A 20582-nucleotide genomic window follows, 5' to 3' on the forward strand; every position below is an offset into this window, starting at 1 on the left:
GGCTTTGGGAGAGGACTCAGGGGAAAAACCTGGCCATGGACACCCAAGGGGCACCACCATAAGCCATGGGCTGGGGCAGACGGGCTGGAGTGCTGACTCTGCCTCCCACGCATGCCATTCAGGGAACAGCAGAGACGTCGTGGGATATTAGAAACTGGGCTTTGTTTGGAGAAGGTGGTAGCGCATTCAAAGGCCGGGCTCAGGAGTGGGCCAGGGATGCTCTGTTCCACAGCCCTCCCTGTCAATGCGGGCCGAGGCTGGCAAGGAACTGATGACTGCCTGAAATGAAAGGATGTTTCAGTGGCATTGCATTCACTCACATCACACCAGAGCTTCACCTGAATCACATCTGAGCTTCAGAAATGTGCCCAGGGCTCCCAGGGCCCTGGCAATGAGAAGCTGCATCCACAGGCTCCAGTCAGGATGGTCTCAGGGGTGGCTGTGATTCCCAGAGTGCATGTCGTCTGTTTTCCAGACCCTGACCAAAACTGAGTGGTATTTGGGGCACAAGCCCCACACCCCATCCCTCTGAATACAAACACCTTCCTGAGCCCCAAACAGATTTGCAAAACCCAGCTGGGTGTGGGAGGGGAAGGGGGTGTCCAAGGAGTGATAAGTACAACCCACCACTGGAGCTGGAGGGGAAAATCACAGTCTGGTGCCACCCATTTGTACCAGCCCTGCCACAGGGCAGGTGAGCTAGTGACAGCCTGAGGAAGGCTGGAGGGAAGTACTCCCAGCTCAGCCATGAGATTAATCCAAGTGAAATTTATAGGGAGCCTGTTCTGCCTCAGACAGGGCCAAAATTCTCTGGCAGCTCCTGCGCTGGGCTGGCTTTGACCCATTTGCAGGCAGCAAATACATGGAGGGGCCAGACGGAGGTGAGTCCCTGTGCCACAGGCAGGCTTGTCCTGTGAAATTACAAATATCAGCAAAATGGGGATTTGGAGGGTTTCTGTGTGCAAACAGTGTTGTGCTGGCATTAGGGATGTGACAATTTGCTGCCACATTTTGCAGGCAATGGGGAGTTTGGTGACTCTGCACCCACCATAAGCTGTTGCTCATGGAAATCACTGTGGGTTATCACTGCAGGGACACTGGAGCCTCCAGGGCTCATCACCGCACATGTCCTCACAGGGCTGCCCTGTGAAAACCCTGGGCAGAAATGATGGGTTGTGTGTGGCCATTCCTCCTGATTATGCAGTGAAGGATGGTTTCCATTAGTACCAGCACATAGCAAATCCAATCCTCACTTCCCATCTGGTTTACGGGCTTTTCCTCAAGTTTCCCATTGATTAAGGTGTGTGAGATGGATGAGCAAGGCTGGCGGGTGCTGGGTGTGCTACGTGTGCGATGCACGTCCAGAGAGATGCAGCAAGGCAGAGCCAGAGGAGAGGTGGGAATAGATGAAAGAAAACCCTTTGGTTTCACAACATCCACCTTGCTCTGCTGGGGAAGGTCTGAAGGGGCCGCTGCTGTCAGCAGGGGATGCAAAGGAAGGGAAAAGTATCTCCACAGGGAGCAGAGAAAGGTGAATGAGCTCTGGAAGCAGCAGGGAGGGTTTAGGGTATGGCAGTGAGAAAAGCTTTCTGAAGCTTTTCAGAAGAAAGAGAAGATGGGAAAGGGGTTGCCTTCATGGGGGTGTGTGTGCAAAACCTCATTGTGTCTGTGTTAGGTGACAAAAAATGGATGAATCCCAGGAGAATCAGGCTGAATCCATGTCTGGAAGTGTTCTGCATCCCACTGCAATGGTCATCAATGATCATCATGGCCATCAAAACCTAGCTACAAGCTGCGTCACAGACCTTCCATCCCAAGGCCATTCACCACGATGTATCTGCCTGGGGAATAGTTACTCGTACCAATAAAACCTTGTGCCCTGTTGTGGGTCCAGTGATGTCCAGCTCAGCCTGGAACACCATGTGAGCTGGGTGAGAGCCTTGTCCAAATGCTAACTGCAACATTGGGACCCAGGTTTTGGTGCTCCCTGGTCCCTGCACTGCAACTGACCCATTTCCCACTGACATAATTTTGAAATTCAGAGTGGCAGTTTTCCCAGATGAACCCAAGGGACTTACCAGGGGTGTCAGGAAAGACAAACTTTTGTCCCACATGCTTTGCAGTGGATGTAGACTAAGGCAGAGGCTTCAGTTAACCCTTTTCCTGGGATTATTTGAAAACCTGGAGAATTACAGCGAGCCACCAACAATACAATAAATTTTGTGAGCTGAGAGGTTAAACAGAAGCTGCTGCAAAGGAAGCATGGAAAGAGGCACTGCTGAACCAGTAACATTTAAACTCTCCTGAATAAAATTCATAATAACCCTGGCATTTTATATCTGTCCATGAATTACAGTTAAAATCCCACCACGTCCCACGCACGCTCGTTGCTCCGTACAGCAATAAGATTACAGCAAAGAGCTGGACGAGCAGGGAAGAATGTAATTTAAATGCTGCTTCTTTGAAAACTAAGCCCTTCTTTTTAAGGCACATTCAGAAAAGGAAAGTACAAATAACGCACCCAAAAGGTGCTATTTTTTCCAGGGGTGGGATGGCAGGGCTGGCACTGAGCTGCCTGCCCTGGGCAGCAGGATTGTCACCCTGTCCCTGCCTGTGGAGGAGGGACAAGACAGTGGGAGCTGTGCCTCTGCCTGTTCCAGTGCAAGGAGTTAAGCAAACAAAAGCCATTTTGCAAGCATCCATGGTCCAGAGGTGTCCCTGGAATGCCAGGACAGGGAAGCCACTTGGCTTGTAGTCATCGGCTGGCCTTGCTGGCAGGAGCTGCCCTGTGAAACCCCACAGGGCCCCGGCCACAGGAGCTGGGGTTTTATCCTGTGCGTGATGAGAGCCTGTCGACATGGAGATTACAGTACAAATCAGGTTAAAACCCATTTATCTGACCCAAGCAGACCGTGCGCTAGGATGTGCAGAGGCGTGAGGAGGACCATCACCGTGCTGATGGCTGCGCAGCTGCCGGAGAGCCCGACAAACCCCAGCCATGCAGCTGTGCACGGTGGGTAATCCAGGGCATGCAATAATTAAACCAGCACACCTGGAAATAGCTCTTTCTGTAGCTCCAAGGCTTAACCAAATGAATGAAATTTGTGCTGGCATAATTAAAGTGATGTAGTTCAGGATCTTGTCTGCACCGGGGAGTTACTGCAGCTTGACTCTTTACTCTCTGGTGACAGCCCACGTGGAAGAACCCCCCAGCTCCAGCCCCTGCACAGCTCCAGTGCAGACTTCTCGACATCAGGGTGCCCATTAACACCAGCCCATTAACACCAGTTCATTAACACCAGCATTCAAACCTGTCCGGCAGCACAATGACTCCAGCATTCCCCAGCAGCTGCCCCCTCTCATTCCAGCCCACAGCAGCGATGGCAAAGCACCGGGCTCTCGGCCGCTGTCCCTGCTCCACTCCAGGGACTTGTAAATCTGCAGGAAAAATCAGTATTCTTCCATTTATATTCACCCAGCTCAAACAATCTCTTTTTTTTCTCTGCTTGCCCTTTTAGGCGTTAAAATAACCCCAGACTCACTAGTGGCCAGATGGTTTTGGGGACATCAATGGTAAAATCCTGCACACAAGTGAGCTGCCAGTGAAACTTGCCAGTGGAAAATAAGGCTTGGAGCTTCCGTGGAGCTTCATTTCCACAGCTGATGTGTCACAGCAGCACACAGGCTGTGGCAATGCCACCACTGCTGTCACCATGCAGCAGCCACCAGCTTTGCAGCTGGGAAAGTCCTGGGTAAATTCCCAGGAGATTTGTGCTCACTGAAACAATCCTGTCCCTGCCTTTTTCCTTCCCTTTCTAAATCTGGATTAAGCTTTCAGTCTGAAGAGGTGACATCAAATGTGATGGAGAGGAAGGAGGGGATGAGGTGGAGTAAGGCCTAAGGAGGTGGGGATAAGCAGCAGCTCTGTGTTGGTGCCCAGCCCTGGTCACAACACCGCAGGTACAGAGAAATTAATTTCCAAATTCTTGAAACACACAGTTTATAAATCTCTGATCCCTGGCAGCTCTCAGTGAGAAACAGGGAAAATTACAGGGGAAATAGTGCTCCTGCTAGGATGGAAGAGCTCAGAACCGCAGGGATGACCAAGGAGGATGTGCCAATGGTTTTCTGCCATCCAGCACCTCTTCCAAGCACTGACGGCAGCAGCCAAAGGGATTTAAACTGGGGATTAGAGAGGCTGCCTGGCTGCAATGATACACTTGGGGTACAGGGAGCAGAGCATCCCCAGCACCAGAGGTTTTAGCTGTAATTAGACCAACATCTGTCCGGCGATGGTTGGGGCTTGCGCAGTTGCTGTGCTGCTTCAGGCTGGGCTGGAGATTTCCCACAGGCTCCTCCTGCTTGGCTTTTCTGCAATTTCACAGATATCTGAATTTTTTTTTTTTTCACATCTGATGCGTTCTTCCTCTCCAGAAAGATTAAATCTTGATTGTCAGGTACTGGTGTAGCAGGCAAGAAGATTTCCCTGCCTAGTCCAAATGTCATCCTGGTAAAAATGTTAGTAATAAAAAAGAAAAGAGAAAGGGTCCATTATGGACTCAGGCCTGAAAAAATATCCAAAAGGTGGATTCCAAAGTTTCGAAACAATTGAAGCTTGGTGGCCGAAGGGCACTCTGGGGACTGCTGGGCCCAGTATACACATCCATAGGGTGGGAAAATCAATCAAAGATAATTGCCTGTGTGCTGGTCTTGAACTAAAAAGGAGCAAACCCAAGCCTTTTCATTCATCCTGAATAGGTTTGGGGTTTATTGTTATTTTGGAAATTAGGGCAACGAAGGAAATGCCCATGTCAGGGGTGGTAGAATGGGCAGATGCCTTACCCGGAGAGGGTGCTGGGACTGGAACTGCAGGGATGTGTCCTGGTGGCACCCATCCCACATGTGAAGTAGGAATCCTTCTTCCTCCTCTCCTGGTTGTTGCCACTATCCCACTTCATCTGAGAGCAACGTACCAGGGAGAAACACTGGAGTCAAGAGGGTGCTGGTAATAAACCGAGCCAACCCAACCCCACCCCTGGAAGAGCAGGTCTTGGAAAAGCCGGTTACACTGGTGCCACGTGGGGGATGTGTTGTCACCACGCAGGGGGAAGCTATTTCAAGTTCCCCCAAAGGAAAGATGGCTGTTGGTGTTTGGATGATGGCTCCAGGGCTGGACTTGGGATCAAAAGCTGGACTCCTAGAAGGGGCAGGGGGACACCAGGAAGCGACAGCTGCTGTCTGCTCTCTGTGGCAGCTCTTCTATTCACCCCCAGGTAGGGTGATGTACCAAGGACCCAGCTGTGACTGGCACAGAATGAGCCCCCCCTCCCCACATTTTCACTTCCCAGCAAATCCCACTGCACTGGAGCAAGCACCAGGAGCAGAAACACGAGAGGAGAGAGATGAGCCTGGGGGTGGAGAGATGCAAAGATCAAACCAGCAGCGATTTCAAAATAAAATCCGACAGCCCAGGGAAAACATGGTGTGTCCTTGCCGAGGCTATCTTTTATGCCAATTAAAAAAAAAATTGGCATGGCACGAAGGAGAGATGCATGGTATTTCCTGAAAAGGGTGTGGGGAGCATCCTTGGAAAGCCTGCCCTGCACAATGTGCTTGCTGTTTCCAGAAAAATAAAGTTTGCTGTGACCCACCTGTCCCTAAAAAGCAGCTATTTAGGGCTGGAACATGGTCAGCCCAGAGTCAGTGGCTGGGTCTGTCCTGACTGCAGAGCAGTTGGCACCTTTGCCAGGATTTGGGGTTTGGCATTTACCTGCAGCTCTTTAATTGCTGCAAAATGTCTTAGAAAAAAAGGTAGGAGAGCTGCCCAAGCACCAAGTGCTCACAACTAAAGGTCTTTCCCCTATAGCTTTTAGCTGGTGTCCTTAACCCCCCTAGCAGCCCCCAGAGCTGTGACAGAATAGGACAGGAGGGGTTTTCTCCTTTGCCACTTTTAGATTTTTGGAGTATTTTGACTCAGCTGGGAATCTAGGGGGTTTAGAGCAGCAGCTTTGGGGTTTGCCAGAGAGACAGCTGTGGGAGTGATGGGTGAGAGCAGTCCTGTGGGACTGTGGAGGGGCTCTGCTGGTAAAGGACAGGAGGGCTGCCCTTGGGAAGGGACAGTTTTTGGTGGAGAAGGGGGTGTGCCATGTTTGTGTCCCCTCATCCCCTGGCAAGCTGGGACCGGGACTCACTCCTCATCCCAGTGGCAGAGCATGCTTCGGGCTCACCAAGGGCATTTCTGGAGGTTTCGGCAGCATAGCAAGACTTGCCAAATCTCCAAGCGAGCTTACCTTTGACATGGAATTTCAACGGGGGAGCTTGGAAAACAAACACAAACCCACAGTATGGATAGGTTTTCTTTTTTCTGAGCTCTGCTCAGAAGCTGCAGGCAGGCAGTATTTGGGTGACCAGACTGGATCCAATGTTTTCTGGGCGGCCACGATGCTGAAAGAGAAGCAGCTCCACCTTAGGGCAGGCGCTGGTGCTGGAGCAGGGCCGACCTCGACATCAATCCAACCATCAGCCATCGCCCATCAATGATCATCTGTGCCAGGGACTGGCAACATCTGCTTCAGCCTGCAGCCAGGCTTCGAGCCAACACCAAGGTCTTAAGACTTGGGATCAGTTTGGGGCTGAGAATTTAGAGTTTTCCTTTGTCACACTGAAAAAACCAAACCCTCCAATGTTTATTTCTTTCCTAATGAGTCTGGGAGGTAAAAAAGCCTGTTTTCAGCAAATCACACTTTGCATCCTGCAAAAGCCCCCTGAGACCCACAGCAGGTGGAAATCCCACACAGAACAAAACTCCACAACAATAAAAACTCATCCTAAGTGGAAAAAGACTATCTAAAAAAAAAAACCAAAACAAAACAGTCAAAGACAAAGCAGGGTTCTATGGAGCCCTGGACATATCTGGATTAATCCCATAAAAATCAGCTGTTGGAGAATATCGGCTTCCCCGCAGGAGACAGCAGGAGAGATGCTAACCTGGTCTCGATTTGAAAGATGCTTATTAGTCCTCATCAAGCATAATTATGCTTCAAAGCCAAATGAGATGTCCAACTGAATTCTGAACACACGTTAATGTTTTTAAATGTGAAAAAACCCACAAAAACCCATTTACTGAATCCCAGCCAGGCTCCAAATGTTAAAATAGATGCTGCTAATGGCTCTGGGAAGGGAGGGCTGGAGTGTCACTGCAGCTTTGCCAATTAAATGGTTATTACTGACCAATTAGTCAGGAATCAACCCTGGGTTTAGTGATATCTGATTAAGTGTGTCCTGCAGATCAGCCTCAGTTGTTAACCAGGGGAAAGAAACACCTCTCCATCAGCCCCCCCGGATACTCAAACTGGGCAGGGTTTGTGCCCATCCTGCTCATGAAAAATCTCTTTTTCTTCCAGCACTACAACTCTCCTGGGGGAAACACATCTCAAGGACCTATCTAGGCACGGCAAAACCTTTCAGAGCTGGGAAGGAAATGGGAAGGAAATGAGGGAAAAGGGGAAAATTAACCACACGCAGAGGGTGGCTTCTCCCCCCGCAGCTCACAGGTTGCTGCTGCCCGGCACATGCTGGGCCATGCCCATTCACAGGCTTTTCCAAATATTATCCCAATATTTTCTTTCAGTTCCCAGATAAATGGGCCTCTTCAGCAGGCTTTAAGCTCACTCTGTTCCAACATTTTCTTTAAAGCAGCAGAGGAAACGTTTGAGTTGCACCAAGCTGCTGAATCCCACTTTCAGGGCTGAGCTGCAAGGGGTTTTCTGAGAAAAAATAGGGGCAGTGTTGGGCTTCTTCCTTGTTTCATCAGGAAATACGAAGGAGGCCACATCACCCCTTAATCTTCCTTTCTTCCTGCCTCCTCTCCAACCTGTGGTCTGTCTTTCCCATGCTTTCCTGTGGTCTTCAGAAATTTCTGAGCATATCCCCAGCTTTCCATAGTACCCCATGGGCAAGCAGGAGCATCCTCCTGCAGAGCATCCTGCCTCTGAATACCCCAGAGACATGGGGAAACTCCAGGGGACCTTGATATCTCCTGTGGGGCTGGGACAGCAAGGCCACAGCACCCAAGTGAGCTGAGGAAAGTGCCTATGCAACAGCCAGGGAGGGTGATGCCAGACAAAAGGTACGAAAGCACAAAAAAAGAGCAGAATTTCAGAAAATGTCAGTGCAAAGAGCCACTTCCTTCCAAGGACTGGGTGCAGCAACTTGTAGAGGGTCCATCCAACCAAAATTATAGTGGATGAAGGATGTTGCAAGCCCAGGGAAGCTGGTGTGGTTGAGCAGAGGATTACTGCTCACCTCTTTGTTCCAGGTGAGAAGATACCTCTGGATGCCCTGGCTAGCTTGGACAGCATCTGGGCAGAGAGAATAGCCCTTGGACACAGGGACAGGGCAGGTAAGAAGCTGTATGTGGATCTGAGGTGCAACAGGGTGAAGGAGGGGAAGAAAAATTTAAAGACATTGTGGCTCTGGGAGTCTCTGATAGGCTGGAGGGAGACAAGAACAGACCTGATACAGGGGGGCACTGCTCAAGGCATTTCCTGGCTTCTTACTCTGCCCTAGACACCTACAACTGGTGCTTACAGGGTCTGGAGGGGGGTGAGGGAGGTGATGCTCCCCAGGCACTGAGACATGTGGGGTCCATGGGGATGTGTCCTTGGGAAATGTCACTAAGAACTCCAAACCTGTGATGTGCAGGAGCATCCCCAAAGTGATACCCAAAGGGGTCCAGCCCTGGTGATGGGACAAGCTCGGTGACTGGGGACAGGATGTGGCCCTTTCCCTCCTTCTCATCTGGGTTACCCGTCCTGGAAAGGGGGGAATCCCGTTTTCCCGGGCCGCAGGATGGGGCATGAAGAGGCCAACAGCCTCAGCAGATGTGGGATCTGTGGTGGTCCCTGCCTGCCCCCGTCTTCTGGAGCAGTGCAAAGGCTGCATCAGCTCATTTCCTCCCACCTTTCCTTTACCCCCGAGCATCCCTCAGGGCCAGGGCACGGAAATCCCCCGCAGGGCCGTGCCACGGTTGTCCGGGTGCAGCCGGGGGCGTGGAGGAGATGCCACGGTCCCCGGAGCCCGGGGAGTCCGGGGAGCCCCAAGGCTGCCCGCGGCCGGTGCGCCGGGCCGGCACTAGGTGGGGATGGCACCACGCCGCGGGGAGGAGGAAGGGCGGGAGGAAGGGCAGCGCCGGGGCTCGGGCTGGGCTGCTGCTGCTTCTGCCCGGGGAGCAGCGGGGGCTCGGGCTGCGGTAGATTGACAGGATGGGCTGAGAGGGGCTAAAGGGAAAGGCTGAGGGGAGGGATGGAACAAGGATGCGGGCAGTATGGCCGGGATGCTGGAGACAGAGTGGCAGGGATGTTGGTGGCAGCAAGGACCCGGTATCACGTCAGGCTGCCGAATCAGGCATTACTGCAAAGGCTGTGGCTGTCAGACAATCTGAGTCCTCTCCTTGCCCCACTCAGGCTCGTAACGGTCATTACTGACATTAATTACATTTTGAAATTTTAGAAGGGAAGTATTTCCTACATGTTCTCAGTCAGTTTTTCTTCTGGATCCCACAGCTTGTTTCATCCATGGGTCTGTGCTAACGTGGGACACTGGCATGGCTGAGAGCTGGGCAGTTGGTCCCCAAGCTCTTGGCCTCATTGGAAAGGCTGAGAGGAGGCCACAATGCTGGGAGAGGGATGCAAAGTGCTTGTGGTCCCAGTACCACCTCACTGCAGGGCTAAAGGGGGATGAACCCCTGTCAGGGAGAAAACTCTGTCACAGGAGAGGGTTTCACACTGGCTGCTTGGCCAATGGCAGTACGTGCAGAACCTGTCTTGCACACAACAGGCCAATGCAATAAGCCCTGCACGTGAAAAGGTTTACTTGCTGTAAATCTTTGCGGAATTCACTTGATCCAATCCTACCTCATGAGTCACCAGCAAAACCAGGGCACAGCTGTAAATTTCACCCCCTCCCTGCTCACACCAAGACTCAGCTCATTTCCACAGCCACTGCACAAGGCATCTTCAGGGAAAGCATCACCCTGAAGTCCTGATCCAGGAGACAGGATTTTTCCAGCCTCCTCCTGCAGGGACCCAAGCACTGGCAGCAGGAATTCGGCCATCAGCATCTGCAGGGAAACCCAGAGGTGAAACAACTGCTGATACGCCTTTTTACACCCAGTTTTGGGGAGCCAATCTCACCAGTGGGTTAGGTGCACAGATCACAGCCATGGTCAAGTTGTTTAATTTTTGCTTCCCCTCTTCTCAACAAAAAACCAACAAGCCAGCCCAATCCTGCAGCATGTCTGCCAAAATGCATGTTTACCACAGAAATGGTGGCTCAGAATGAACCACTGAGGTCTGCACCCTCAAACCAGGGGGCAAAGGAAGTCAGCATCACTGGAACAGGAGCATAAATCAGAATATTGATTTAAATGTAACTATTGATTTAACCCCTTCTGCTGCTTCCCTGTGTTCTCTACATGCTCATCCATGTCATAAAGAACATAATTTCAGACAACTCCATGGTTGCTCACTGTGCAAGACATCGATCCACAAAACTCCCGAGTCCCTTTGTGCTCAGGAACCAGGCAAGGTGGCAGGTAGGGATCAGAATCAGGATGGCATGGGATGGGCCTGAGAGCAGGAGTACATGAAGCAGGATTGTATTACCAGAGGTCATCAGTGCTACAGGTACCAGATTACACTTCTCTGAGGATTTGTTTCTTGCCACAGCAAACAAACTCAGGTTCTGAGGATGTTACCATGTATATCTATAACATATTTTTATATATCCCAGCAGCTCCAGGAGGATTCCAATGTTGCATTGCATGCAGGAAAGCCAGTGGCTGCAATGCACCCAGAGATGCTGCCTTACCTTAAACTCAACAAGAAAAATCCCTCAAGCACCTTTGGGGCTGCAGCTTCACCTTCTCAAAGTGGCATGCACAGAGCAGAGGTGTTTTGGGGAGCTCCCATGCCTAGACAGAGTAGGGAGGCAGTGGGAGGTCAGGACTATGGAGCAGGAAGTGATTCCCCCCCAAACTGAGTCTGGTTTGAAAGCCTGGAAAGTACTAATACTAACAAATAGTCAGTGTGTTTATATCCCACCTTCCTGCTGGAGAGCAGGGGTTATTTTTGGCATATTTTGTCATTGGTGGAGATGTCAGTGAAGGCCAGGAACAGTGAAGAGCTATTGGGAGAGCCCAGAGGCAACTGTCCCAGGCACAGGATGATGAGATGAGGGATGTGGGAAGCTGCTCCAAGCCATTTACACAGGGATCGGGTTTTGCCTGCAGGATGTGGGGCACAGCCTTGGCTTCAAAACACCTGGGGACTAAAAGCAGCATGGACCATCCTATTCCAGCCCTGTTCTAGTCCCGCACTGCTCCCATTCACCCTGTGCAGCAATGGAGCAGGAGAGTTATCCTGAGCCCTCACCCACCAGGTGCTTCACTCCTTCTCACCTTTCATGCATAAACCATGGCCATCACCAGGACACCAACAGTGATGTTCTGGCATCATCAGTCACCTCTTCCAGCCTGCACCTACTGTCTTTCATCAGGGCTTACTGTTCATGCTGAGTTAAAACAGAAAGGAAGAAGAGAGCACAAAGCAGCATTGCTCATTGCCCACTTTCCACTCTGCCACAGGGCTTGGCCATGTTCCTTCAACTCACTGCTGGTTTTAAGATCATTTAAACCACTAACTTGTCCCATTTTCCCCCAGCAAGTGACCTCCTTACCGACAGTTTTGGATCTGCTTTGTCCCTCCTGTGAGCACCAGACGTCCTCTGCAGCCAGGACTGCTTTTCCTTACAAAACCATCAAGATCAGCAGGGAGAGCACATGAATTCCTGTGAGCGCTTGCAGGCTGATGGTTTTGGCAGATAGCTGGGTCTTCTCTTCCAGATATGTAACTAAAATAGGGAGCAAGAGTAGCTGGAAAACCCAGGTTTGATTAGGGCAGAAGCTTGGACTGGTATCAGCCAAGAGGAAAACAGGTAAAACCAGGATTTTGGCAGGTCGTGTTTTACAGGCCAAGCCTCAGACCAGGCATGATAACCCTGACTGCCCCACTGCAGCAGGGAATGTGGCTGGAAGCACCATCCTTTCACATGGCTTGTCCAAAAACCACAAGATTTAAGCCCAGAAAGCTGGTGGAGAGGTGAAGAAAGACCTTTTTCTGTGTCAGCTCCAGATGTGTGGTCTCCCATCTCTCCAGCCTTTGCTGCTGCTAATTCCCCATGCATCACCCAAGTATTTGGCCACCCCCACAGTACTTGGCTAGCACAGGTAGTGTGGAGGACTGCAGTCCACCTGAGAACTGATTTAGTCCCACAACCATGCCATTGTGAGAAGGTACCATGGGCTCTACTTGGCATCAAGAGCCTGAATTGAGCCCTACCCTTGCGCATCCATTCAGACCCAGCACTTTCTCTGGACCTCTCTGTTTTAGCCCCAACCAAACAGATGAAATTAAGAACACCCCCATTAATTTGCCATGTATATGAAGGGGTAGAGGATTTCTCCTCCAGCTCAGGAGCCCTGTGGCCTCACTGAGCCCAGCATTGGTTTCCAGTGTCACAGGCGTGTTCACCTCCTCCTCCCCAGTGCTGAGCAGATAACAGGGCAATTGCCATGAGTCTCTGTCCAGCCCTGCTCAAACCAATTAACGAAGCCAGGCACTAATGAACTTGGCTTCAGAGCACCCCGGAGATGGGTTATTGCCATTTGAAGTGGAGGAAAACCAAGGCGAGAGCAGGTGGAGTCGCTGACCCTGGTCATGAGGTACCTCAGGTTGGATGCAGGAGACAGAGCTCCCTGCCTGCAGCAGGGAAAGGATGGCAGGTAGACATGAGGGTGACCACAGCTCTCTAATGTGGTGTCTGTGGCTGGAGAGACTGGTTTGTCCATGTTTGGGAGGGCAGGAGGGACTCCCCACCCATTGCAGTCCTGTCTCATCCCTGAGTGGCTTTGGGGAAGCTGTGTCTCTGCAGCCAGAGCTTCTGACACCCAGCACCGCGGAATTCCTCTACATCCTCCCCACCGAGTTTTGCAAGACCCCAAATGCGGCCATTGAGGCACAGAGCAGGAAGACTCATGGGACCCCTTGCGAAGAAACTTCCTCAGTTAATGACTCACCATCCCACCCTCCCTGGTGTCACTCGTGACTCCATTTCACTTTGCTGCAGCAGCATTTCACCACCTCTTATCAAAGTAGAAGACAACAGGCCAGCCTGTCCTGGCTGCAGACACATGCTCAACACCTCTCCCTGCAGCATTTTTGGACCAACCTCCCTGTTGTGAACTGAACATCCTCTTGCAAACAACAGGTTCCCCTGCAATACTGGAGGGGGTCAGAGTGGGTCTCTCCAGGTCTGCCTGCAAGGTTAAGGATAGCTGATAGATCACAGGGATGTGGCCTCTGCACCGCATGCTCTCACAGCACACACGTCCTTACATGCATGCTGACTGCATGCTAAAAATATTCTTCAGTTTTTGACCGATTAAAATTTTCCAGGAGAGCTGGAACCACAGCCCGCACCCTATCTGTACAGCCAGAGGCTTCCCCTCACCTCCCCCAGCCCTGCCAGGAAAACAGAGAATACTGAACACAGTTCCAGTAATTTGGGGGTTTTTGGTTGTTTTAAAAGCCTGGCTAAAATATAATCTGTTTTCAATAGTTTATTTTGTGATGTCTGGCACCATCCTGGAGCCAAACTCAGCACTGTGACACCCTGTCTTGCACTCACACTCCCACTGAGAAGGCTGTGGGTGAGCTGTTATGATCCCACTTCCCACCCAAAATCCCGTTTTGATGGCTCAGGAAATTAAACAAAGAAAACATGTTTTAAAACCACCTCCCACCTGGCGTTAGGCAGCAGAGAGCTAACACTGGCTTGGTGACAGCTCTGAATGCTGATGGCCAGTCATGATTTTCTTGTCATATCTTTCAGAGGTGCCTGTTGTGCTAGGTAAAGACGGAATCTGAAGGATGCTGTCAAACCCCTGGCCACTGGCCAGGCCCCTCTGTGCCATCACCGATGCTTGTGGCAGCATTTTGCCTAATTTGGCTCTTGGCCATGGAGGAGGAGCAGGGGAGGCCACAGAAGGTGTTTATACAACATGGGGATTGTCTCGGCGAGACCAGAGTCTTTGCCGAACCTGGAGCTAAGCTGATAGGAAGGAGATGTCATCAGTGAGTTTTTGCTAATTATCACTAATAATTATTTGTGTGTACTTTCCCTTAAGAACTCCAGTCCTGGCTCAACCCCTGCTGCTCCTGTAGCCCTGTGCAACTGGAGCAAACAGGAGGGTCTTACCCCAAAATCCTGCAGGTGAGAGGAGAGGGAGGGCAAGTGCAGTGCTTGGGGCAATGCCTCGACCATGGTGGTCAGCATGATGCATCTTCCCTCTTGATGCTTTCTTGCTGCTCACAGCAGTTACAGCCAGTTAGACCCTGTCTGTCCTCCCTTGGCTTTTCCAAGTGTATTTGGTGCCTCAGCCCCTTGTCAAAACCGAGATTCATCACAGCAAAGCTATTAGCTGCTCCCTCCCATATGAGATGTCTTTCTGCTGACACGGCAATCATTCTCCTGTCAATGTGCCTTGACAGTACCAGGATTTCTCATTTCAAGTCCTGGTGTGTCCCAGGGTGATTCCCAGCTCCCCCATTAACCCCTGGCCCTGCAGGATGGGGGTAGCCAGCCCTGATGGATGCTCTGCTATCCCTTCCACCTCTGGTTAGCAGAAGCTGCCTCCTATTTTTCCTCTCAGCACTTCCCTTACCTATGCAGAAGAGCATTTAACCTGGAGGTAGAGGGTGTCAGACTTTTATTCTCCTTTCCTTCTTATTTTCTGTGCTGAGAACAATGGAGGCAAGGTTTGCAGAGGGAGGTAATGTCTTTTTTTAGACTGACTGAAATAATTAGAAGAAAAACCAGGCAGGCTGTTGGGTACACGAGCCCTCCAGCAGGCCTGAAATAGCTGCAGAAGTCTGCAAAGCTGAATACCAGTGGTGAACAATGGCTCTGAGCATGACTAGTGTTAACCAGTTCTGCTACCAAAGACCATTCCTCAGCTGTTTTCCTCGGGTGAATAAGTGGCATCAGCCCTCTGCCAAAATGCACGGTCCAGAGACCACCCCATGGCCAGGAGCTAGCACTGTGGCTGAGGGAGCCACATGGCTACACAGACCTGAGCCCTGGACATTGCTCCACACTGGGTTCATGGAGCATCCCTCAACCTCTCTACACCCTGCACCCTGTCCTGCTGCTCCTGGGGCCTGACCTGACCGCAGCCCCAGAGACACTGTGACACTCTGGACCCTGCCCCACCCCCGGGACCCTGCTTGACCCTGAGGACTCACTGATTTCAGGCGCTGTCTTACTACAGGGGTCTGGCCTGGTCTCATGGGACCCTCTCATCCCAAGGGACCATGTGAGACACCAGGGAGCCCCCTGACCTTTAGGACCTGCTGATTTCAGGGACTCTCCTACGACGGGGGTCTAGCCTGATCCCTGAGGGCCCTGCCTTACCTCAGGAACTGTATCTGACCTCGGGGACTCTGTCTAATCCTGGGGATCCTATTGGACCCTGGGGACCCCGACAGACACTGGGGACCTTCTGATTTCAGGAATCCTCCAATTTCAAGGATTCTCCGATTTCAGGGACATTGTCCTAACAATCCGTGGTGACCCTATCCGACACCGGGGGATCTTTCCCACCCCAAGCTCCATGTCCCACCCCGGGTATCCTGTCATCCCTGGTTATCCTGTCCCACCCCAGGGTCCATGTCCCACCCCTGACCGCAGGGACCCCGTTCATCCCCCTTCCCCGGGCTCAGTCCCAACCCGTCCCGGGGGCTCCCAAGCCCACGTCGGCGGCCGGGGGGGCCGGGGCCGGGCCAGGCGAGGGGCCGGGCCAGGCGGCGGCGGGGCCGGGGCCGGCGGCGGGGGCATCCCCGCCTCCTCGCTGGCAGCGCCGGAGCCGCCGGAAACCCGGCGGTGCTGCTGCTGCCGCGGCTCCGGCTTCCCGAGAAGTTGTTGCGGAGGGAGAGCGGCGCGGCCCGGGCCGGCACCCCCTGGCCCGCCCGGCATGACCGTCCGCCCGGAGCCCAGCGGGGCAGCGGGGAGGTGGCCGAGCCCCTGAGCGGGCGGCGAGGAGCCATGGAGCAAGTGAGTCCGGCCGGGAGCGGGACGGGGAGAGGGGGTGACGCCGGGACAGGGAGGGGGGACCCCCAGGCCGGGCGGGAGAAGCCCCTGCCGGGGCAGGGGTACCGCACCGGCCACTTCGGGGTGTTTTCGGGTGTTCGCCGGCGCTGGGACATCCCGGCCCCGCTGCGCCCGGGAGACAGCGAAGGAGACCGCGGGACGGGGGGTTCCCCATCCCCAGCAGCCCCCGGAGCGGCTCGGGCAGAGCCTCGGCAGCGCATCCCCGCATCCCTCGGGATGTTGGACCCGGCCAGGAGGGGCTGCCGGGCTCGGCCGGCGCTGGCTAAGCCGGGCTGGTTCCACGCGTGCTCGTGCCACCCCGAGTGACTCCCGCTGGGGTGTTGTCCTGCCCTGCTGGAGCCAGGCCTGGGTCAAATCGCCAGCTTGGACATGTCTACGCACCTCCAGCCTTCCCCACTTCTCTTCTGCTCCTCCTTCTGCTTGGGACGGGTTTAACTCTGAGAAGGGCAGTGGTGCTTGTTCTGCACACGTAGGTTTTCTCGTCCATGGGATCCCACACTCCAATAATCCATCCCTGTGAGGATTGATAAAAATGCCACAGATTTGTTAGCAAGTTAAACAGGTCTTTTTCTCCCCTCGTCTGGCCATGCAATTATTTCTGCTTCCTCTCCTTGGATGAGGTTTTGCTGCTCATGCACAAAGAAAGCTCCCGGTAGGACAGACTGCCGGAGGACTTTAAGCTCTGTCTGGTACATGCGATCCCTGTAGCTGTGGCTTGTCTCTCCCCCCTCACACCTCCTTATTTCATCTCCCAACATTCTGTGGCAAGAATGAAAGCTCTTTTAAAACAGCAGGGAGACAGCAAAGCAGCCCAAGTTGGTAGTGACTGAGAGTTGTTATTATCCGCTGGCATCCATGAAATTAATCCACAGCAGAGAAACTGCTTCCAGCTGGTGGCTGCTGGCCAAAGGGGCTTCGCACCTATCCCAGCATTGACTGGTTGTCTCACGGGCTTCTCTTCTTTAGCAACACATGCATCCTCCAGGGATTGCTTGCAGAAGGGGTGTCAGAGGCAGTTCCCCAAGTTCCACGTGGATCTGAGCAGTTTGTTTCCAGTGAGGTAGTTCTGCTCGAGCAGGCTGGGGAGAAGTGGAAGTGCTAACAGCAAGGTTTGGGAGGTAAGGTGAAAAGGGAGAAAAAGAGTGGAGGTGTCGGGATGCAGGTTTTCTCCTGGGATTTGTTCATCAGCGCCGTGTAGAAAGGAGTGTGTGATAAGTGAGATGCTTGCTTGCAATGAAGTTGATGTAACTGGCTAAGACACTTCTGTCTCTGTGTAACTTTAAAGCACCACTGTGATTCAACTCTTGGGGGTTTGTTGTGTTGGAAGACATGAAGAGTATGTGGGTTTGTGGGCCTGTAAAATACAGGGCAGGGCAGGGGAGAAAGAACTGCCTAATTTTTAAATAAAAAGCCATCCTGTCTGATTTGGGTTTTCTGCTGAGCTGCAAAATGTGAGACTAAACCAAGCTGAAGGAGTGGAACTCGTGTTTCACTTCTAATGCCACCATGATGTAAAATGCAAAAATAGCTCCTATGGATTGGTTTTGGGAGCAATGCCTTTGGCATGAGCGAGCATCAGGATAACTCAGTTCTTCCTTCATTTACACTGGCTCATTTGGCTGATGTCAGGGGGCTTCTTCTCATGGATTTACCACAGGAATGAATCCAACCCAAGAACATCCCAGGAACGATACCCTTATATTTCTTGCAGAATGCTCATATATAGCTGAGTTAACAGCAGCTCATGTCTTTGTGTCATGCTCCCATTTTAACTGTGGAATTGCAGGCAGAGAACACAGGATGGACACAATGCCCTGCTGCCGGTGCCCTGCCCTGGCCAACAGTGCCTTGCCAATTTGGGGCAGGGCTGGCATAAAAATAATCCACAAAAATGTCAGGCACCATCTTTGAGCCTCTTCTTGCTTTTGCAGGAACAAACTTCCCAGTTGCATCATCTGTTTTTTTATGTCCTTAAGCCGCAGGTGAGGGATTACAGCACCTGTCTCCCCTTGTGGGATGTGCTGGGTACATGCAAGGGGGAAGCCGCTGAGCCAGAGCCCAGCAGCTCAGCATCCCTACAGAATTCTGGATCTCACCCCCTGCCACACAGCAGGGACAAGAAGAGGCAGCTCAGGCTCAGGTGACTTCTGTGCAGGGCAAGGGGCACAGCCCTCCACTTGTGGCTGTTGTCATCTGCTGAGACCAGCACTCTCCATTTCATTGCACTTTCCATCACCTTCCCTCTCTTGGGCTGCTCAGGTGGGGCTTGGAGTCATGGATCCTCTGTGTGGATGATCCCAGGTGCCGGCACAGCAGGAAGTCTTACCTGGTATGGAGGGTGCCCCATGCATGGCTCCTTTCAGGCAGGGGTTCCAACCAGGGCTCCTGAGTGATCTGGGGAGCTCCAAGGCAACCCTTCAATGCCAAGGAGGGGAGGTACTGTCCCTGGAAGGCTGGAGAGCCAGGCCCCAAACCAGCTCTGCCCTTGCTGTGCCTTTTGCAGAGGTGCCAACATGAGCCCAACATGAGAGGTTGTTTTTCAGAGGTAGATGTTATGTGCTGTGTCTTCACAGGGAGTACTTTTGTTTTAAAACCAGAGTCGTTTTCACTCTGCAGAAGAGAGCGTGGATAGATGTATTTACCATGTGACTTCAGCCTTTCTGCCAGGCGGGGAAAAAAAACCCGCAAAAATTTACCTGCCAAGCAAAAAAAAAAAGCCTTAAAGAGTAAAAACATTTTAGCAGTTGTTGGTCTGCACTCACTTGAATAAACTCTTCATACAGCTACATCCATGCACAAGTGCTACGAGGGACGCTGAAGTCCATGCCCAGTTATCTAAAAATTACATCAAAAGGGTTCTCGATCAGGAAACCAGCAGGTCTGTATTTGTGCAGGAATTGATGTTTGCTGAAGTCGCAGGTCTTAACTGAATACAACTTCCTGGCAACCTAAAAAGTCAAGTTTAAAAAAAACCCACCCTACGCAGTCCCTCTCATTTCCCGGAAAACTTTTTGATGCTCAGTCATCCTGTATTGTGGCCATTTCAGATGCAGCTCAGTACAATTGAAATAACTTCTACAAAAGGCTACCAAGGTTGTAACAGGTTTTGGCCTAATTGTCTTTTAGGTGAAACATAGTTTGAGTTCCTTGTTCCTAGTCTGCACCTGAGCCTACTTGCAAAGCCCAGCCCCTTCCAGACCTTAGTGGAGGTCAGAATAAATGTGGGTGCATGGGGTGTTTAAGCTGTTTTTCTTCTTTTTATGGGTGCAAGCTCCCTCTTTGGAATAAGAGCCTACCCTGATGAAAGCTGCTGTCCAAGGGTATGTTCAGTGGCAGTTTGGTGCATGAAAACATATTTGTTAGCAAGGCTTTTCTCCACATTTTTGGCGCTCGTCCGTACACACTTGCTCTGTCCTGGCTATGGGAGTGTCCAGATCTGACTCTGTTCCATGCACTTGGGATTTTCTCATGTTATGAAACAAGATGTCTGAGCTCCAGCCGGTCCAGTTTGCAGTGAGGGCCATTTTCGTATGTTTGGGTCTCTCTTGTCACACATCCTCTTTTTGTGTGCCAGCTCTCTGCAGCTGGATTGCTGCTATTACATGTAGGGACATGGAGGAAATGGAGTCTGAGGGACAGTGGGGTCCCTGGGAGGAGGTTGGAGGATTTGGGCTTGGCCTCTCCTGACAATTTGCAAGGTTGGTGAGGTGTTTATGTAAGGGGATTTGGCTCAGCGAGGGATTCCCCTTGCCTTGCTCCAGGGAAAGAGGCTTATTGAGGGCTCCATGGGGTGTTGGGAGCAGCAGAGTGCTCCAAGTGAAGGGATACGGGGATCCTGCCTTTGCAAAGGCTCTTCCAGTGCATTGAAGAGGAGAAAAGCTCTCTTCTTTAACCTGCTGGGAACATTTTAGTGCAGACATGATGAAGTCCTGGCCCTCATGCCGTGGATTTGCCCACAGGAGTTGGTTTGGGGATGATGACCAAGCATAGACACCTAGAAGAGAAGCTGGCAGAAGTGGCCTTGGGCTAAAATATGTGTGTTGCTGCAGATGCCAGCAGAATCCATCCTGCTGGGATTCATCAGAAAACTGGAGGAGCAAAGAGGAGAGGAGGCTGCTCTTTTTTAAGGTCCACTTGGTGCACAAGTAAGCAAGGAGTACCTCCCCAGAGAGGGAAACAAAGCCCCTGGGAGAGCAGAGGAGCAAGGCTCGCTTGTTTCCATCCCAGCACTGTCTCAAGGGATATCTGGGATCTGTGCCCACCCTCCAGCCCAATGGGAGCTGGTTGAGTTTTCCTCTGGAAGATGCCAGTCTCCTGTTGTGATGTGGTGGGGAGGGACCACGTTTGGTGGGTGC

General features: G+C 52.0%; 1 protein-coding gene and 1 long non-coding RNA gene across 3 annotated transcripts in view; one reads left to right on the plus strand and one right to left on the minus strand.

Annotated features, from left to right (window-relative positions):
• Positions 1 to 18006, minus strand: LOC121669817. 2 transcript variants are annotated; one of them, XR_006017903.1, is made up of 5 exons: positions 16609 to 18006; positions 11737 to 11910; positions 6291 to 6444; positions 4843 to 4958; positions 1 to 3438 (listed from the first exon to the last, which is right to left on the minus strand). It is a non-coding gene; the product is annotated as an uncharacterized LOC121669817 (long non-coding RNA). The 2 variants fall into 2 exon arrangements; XR_006017904.1 differs by lacking the exon at positions 1 to 3438 and adding an exon at positions 3961 to 4507.
• Positions 15932 to 20582, plus strand: part of PLEKHO2 (pleckstrin homology domain containing O2) — a 26988-nt gene continuing 22337 nt past the window's right edge. Inside the window, exon 1 of the mRNA XM_042039320.1 lies at positions 15932 to 16170. Within this exon, the coding sequence (XP_041895254.1) occupies positions 16162 to 16170 (9 nt within the window). The 5' untranslated portion in view covers positions 15932 to 16161. The remainder of the gene's footprint in view (positions 16171 to 20582) is intronic.

This window comes from Corvus kubaryi, unplaced genomic scaffold, assembly GCF_017639235.1.
Source record: "Corvus kubaryi isolate FWS band 111438036 unplaced genomic scaffold, C.kubaryi_AGA036_p1.0 37394, whole genome shotgun sequence".
Lineage (NCBI taxonomy): Eukaryota > Metazoa > Chordata > Aves > Passeriformes > Corvidae > Corvus > Corvus kubaryi.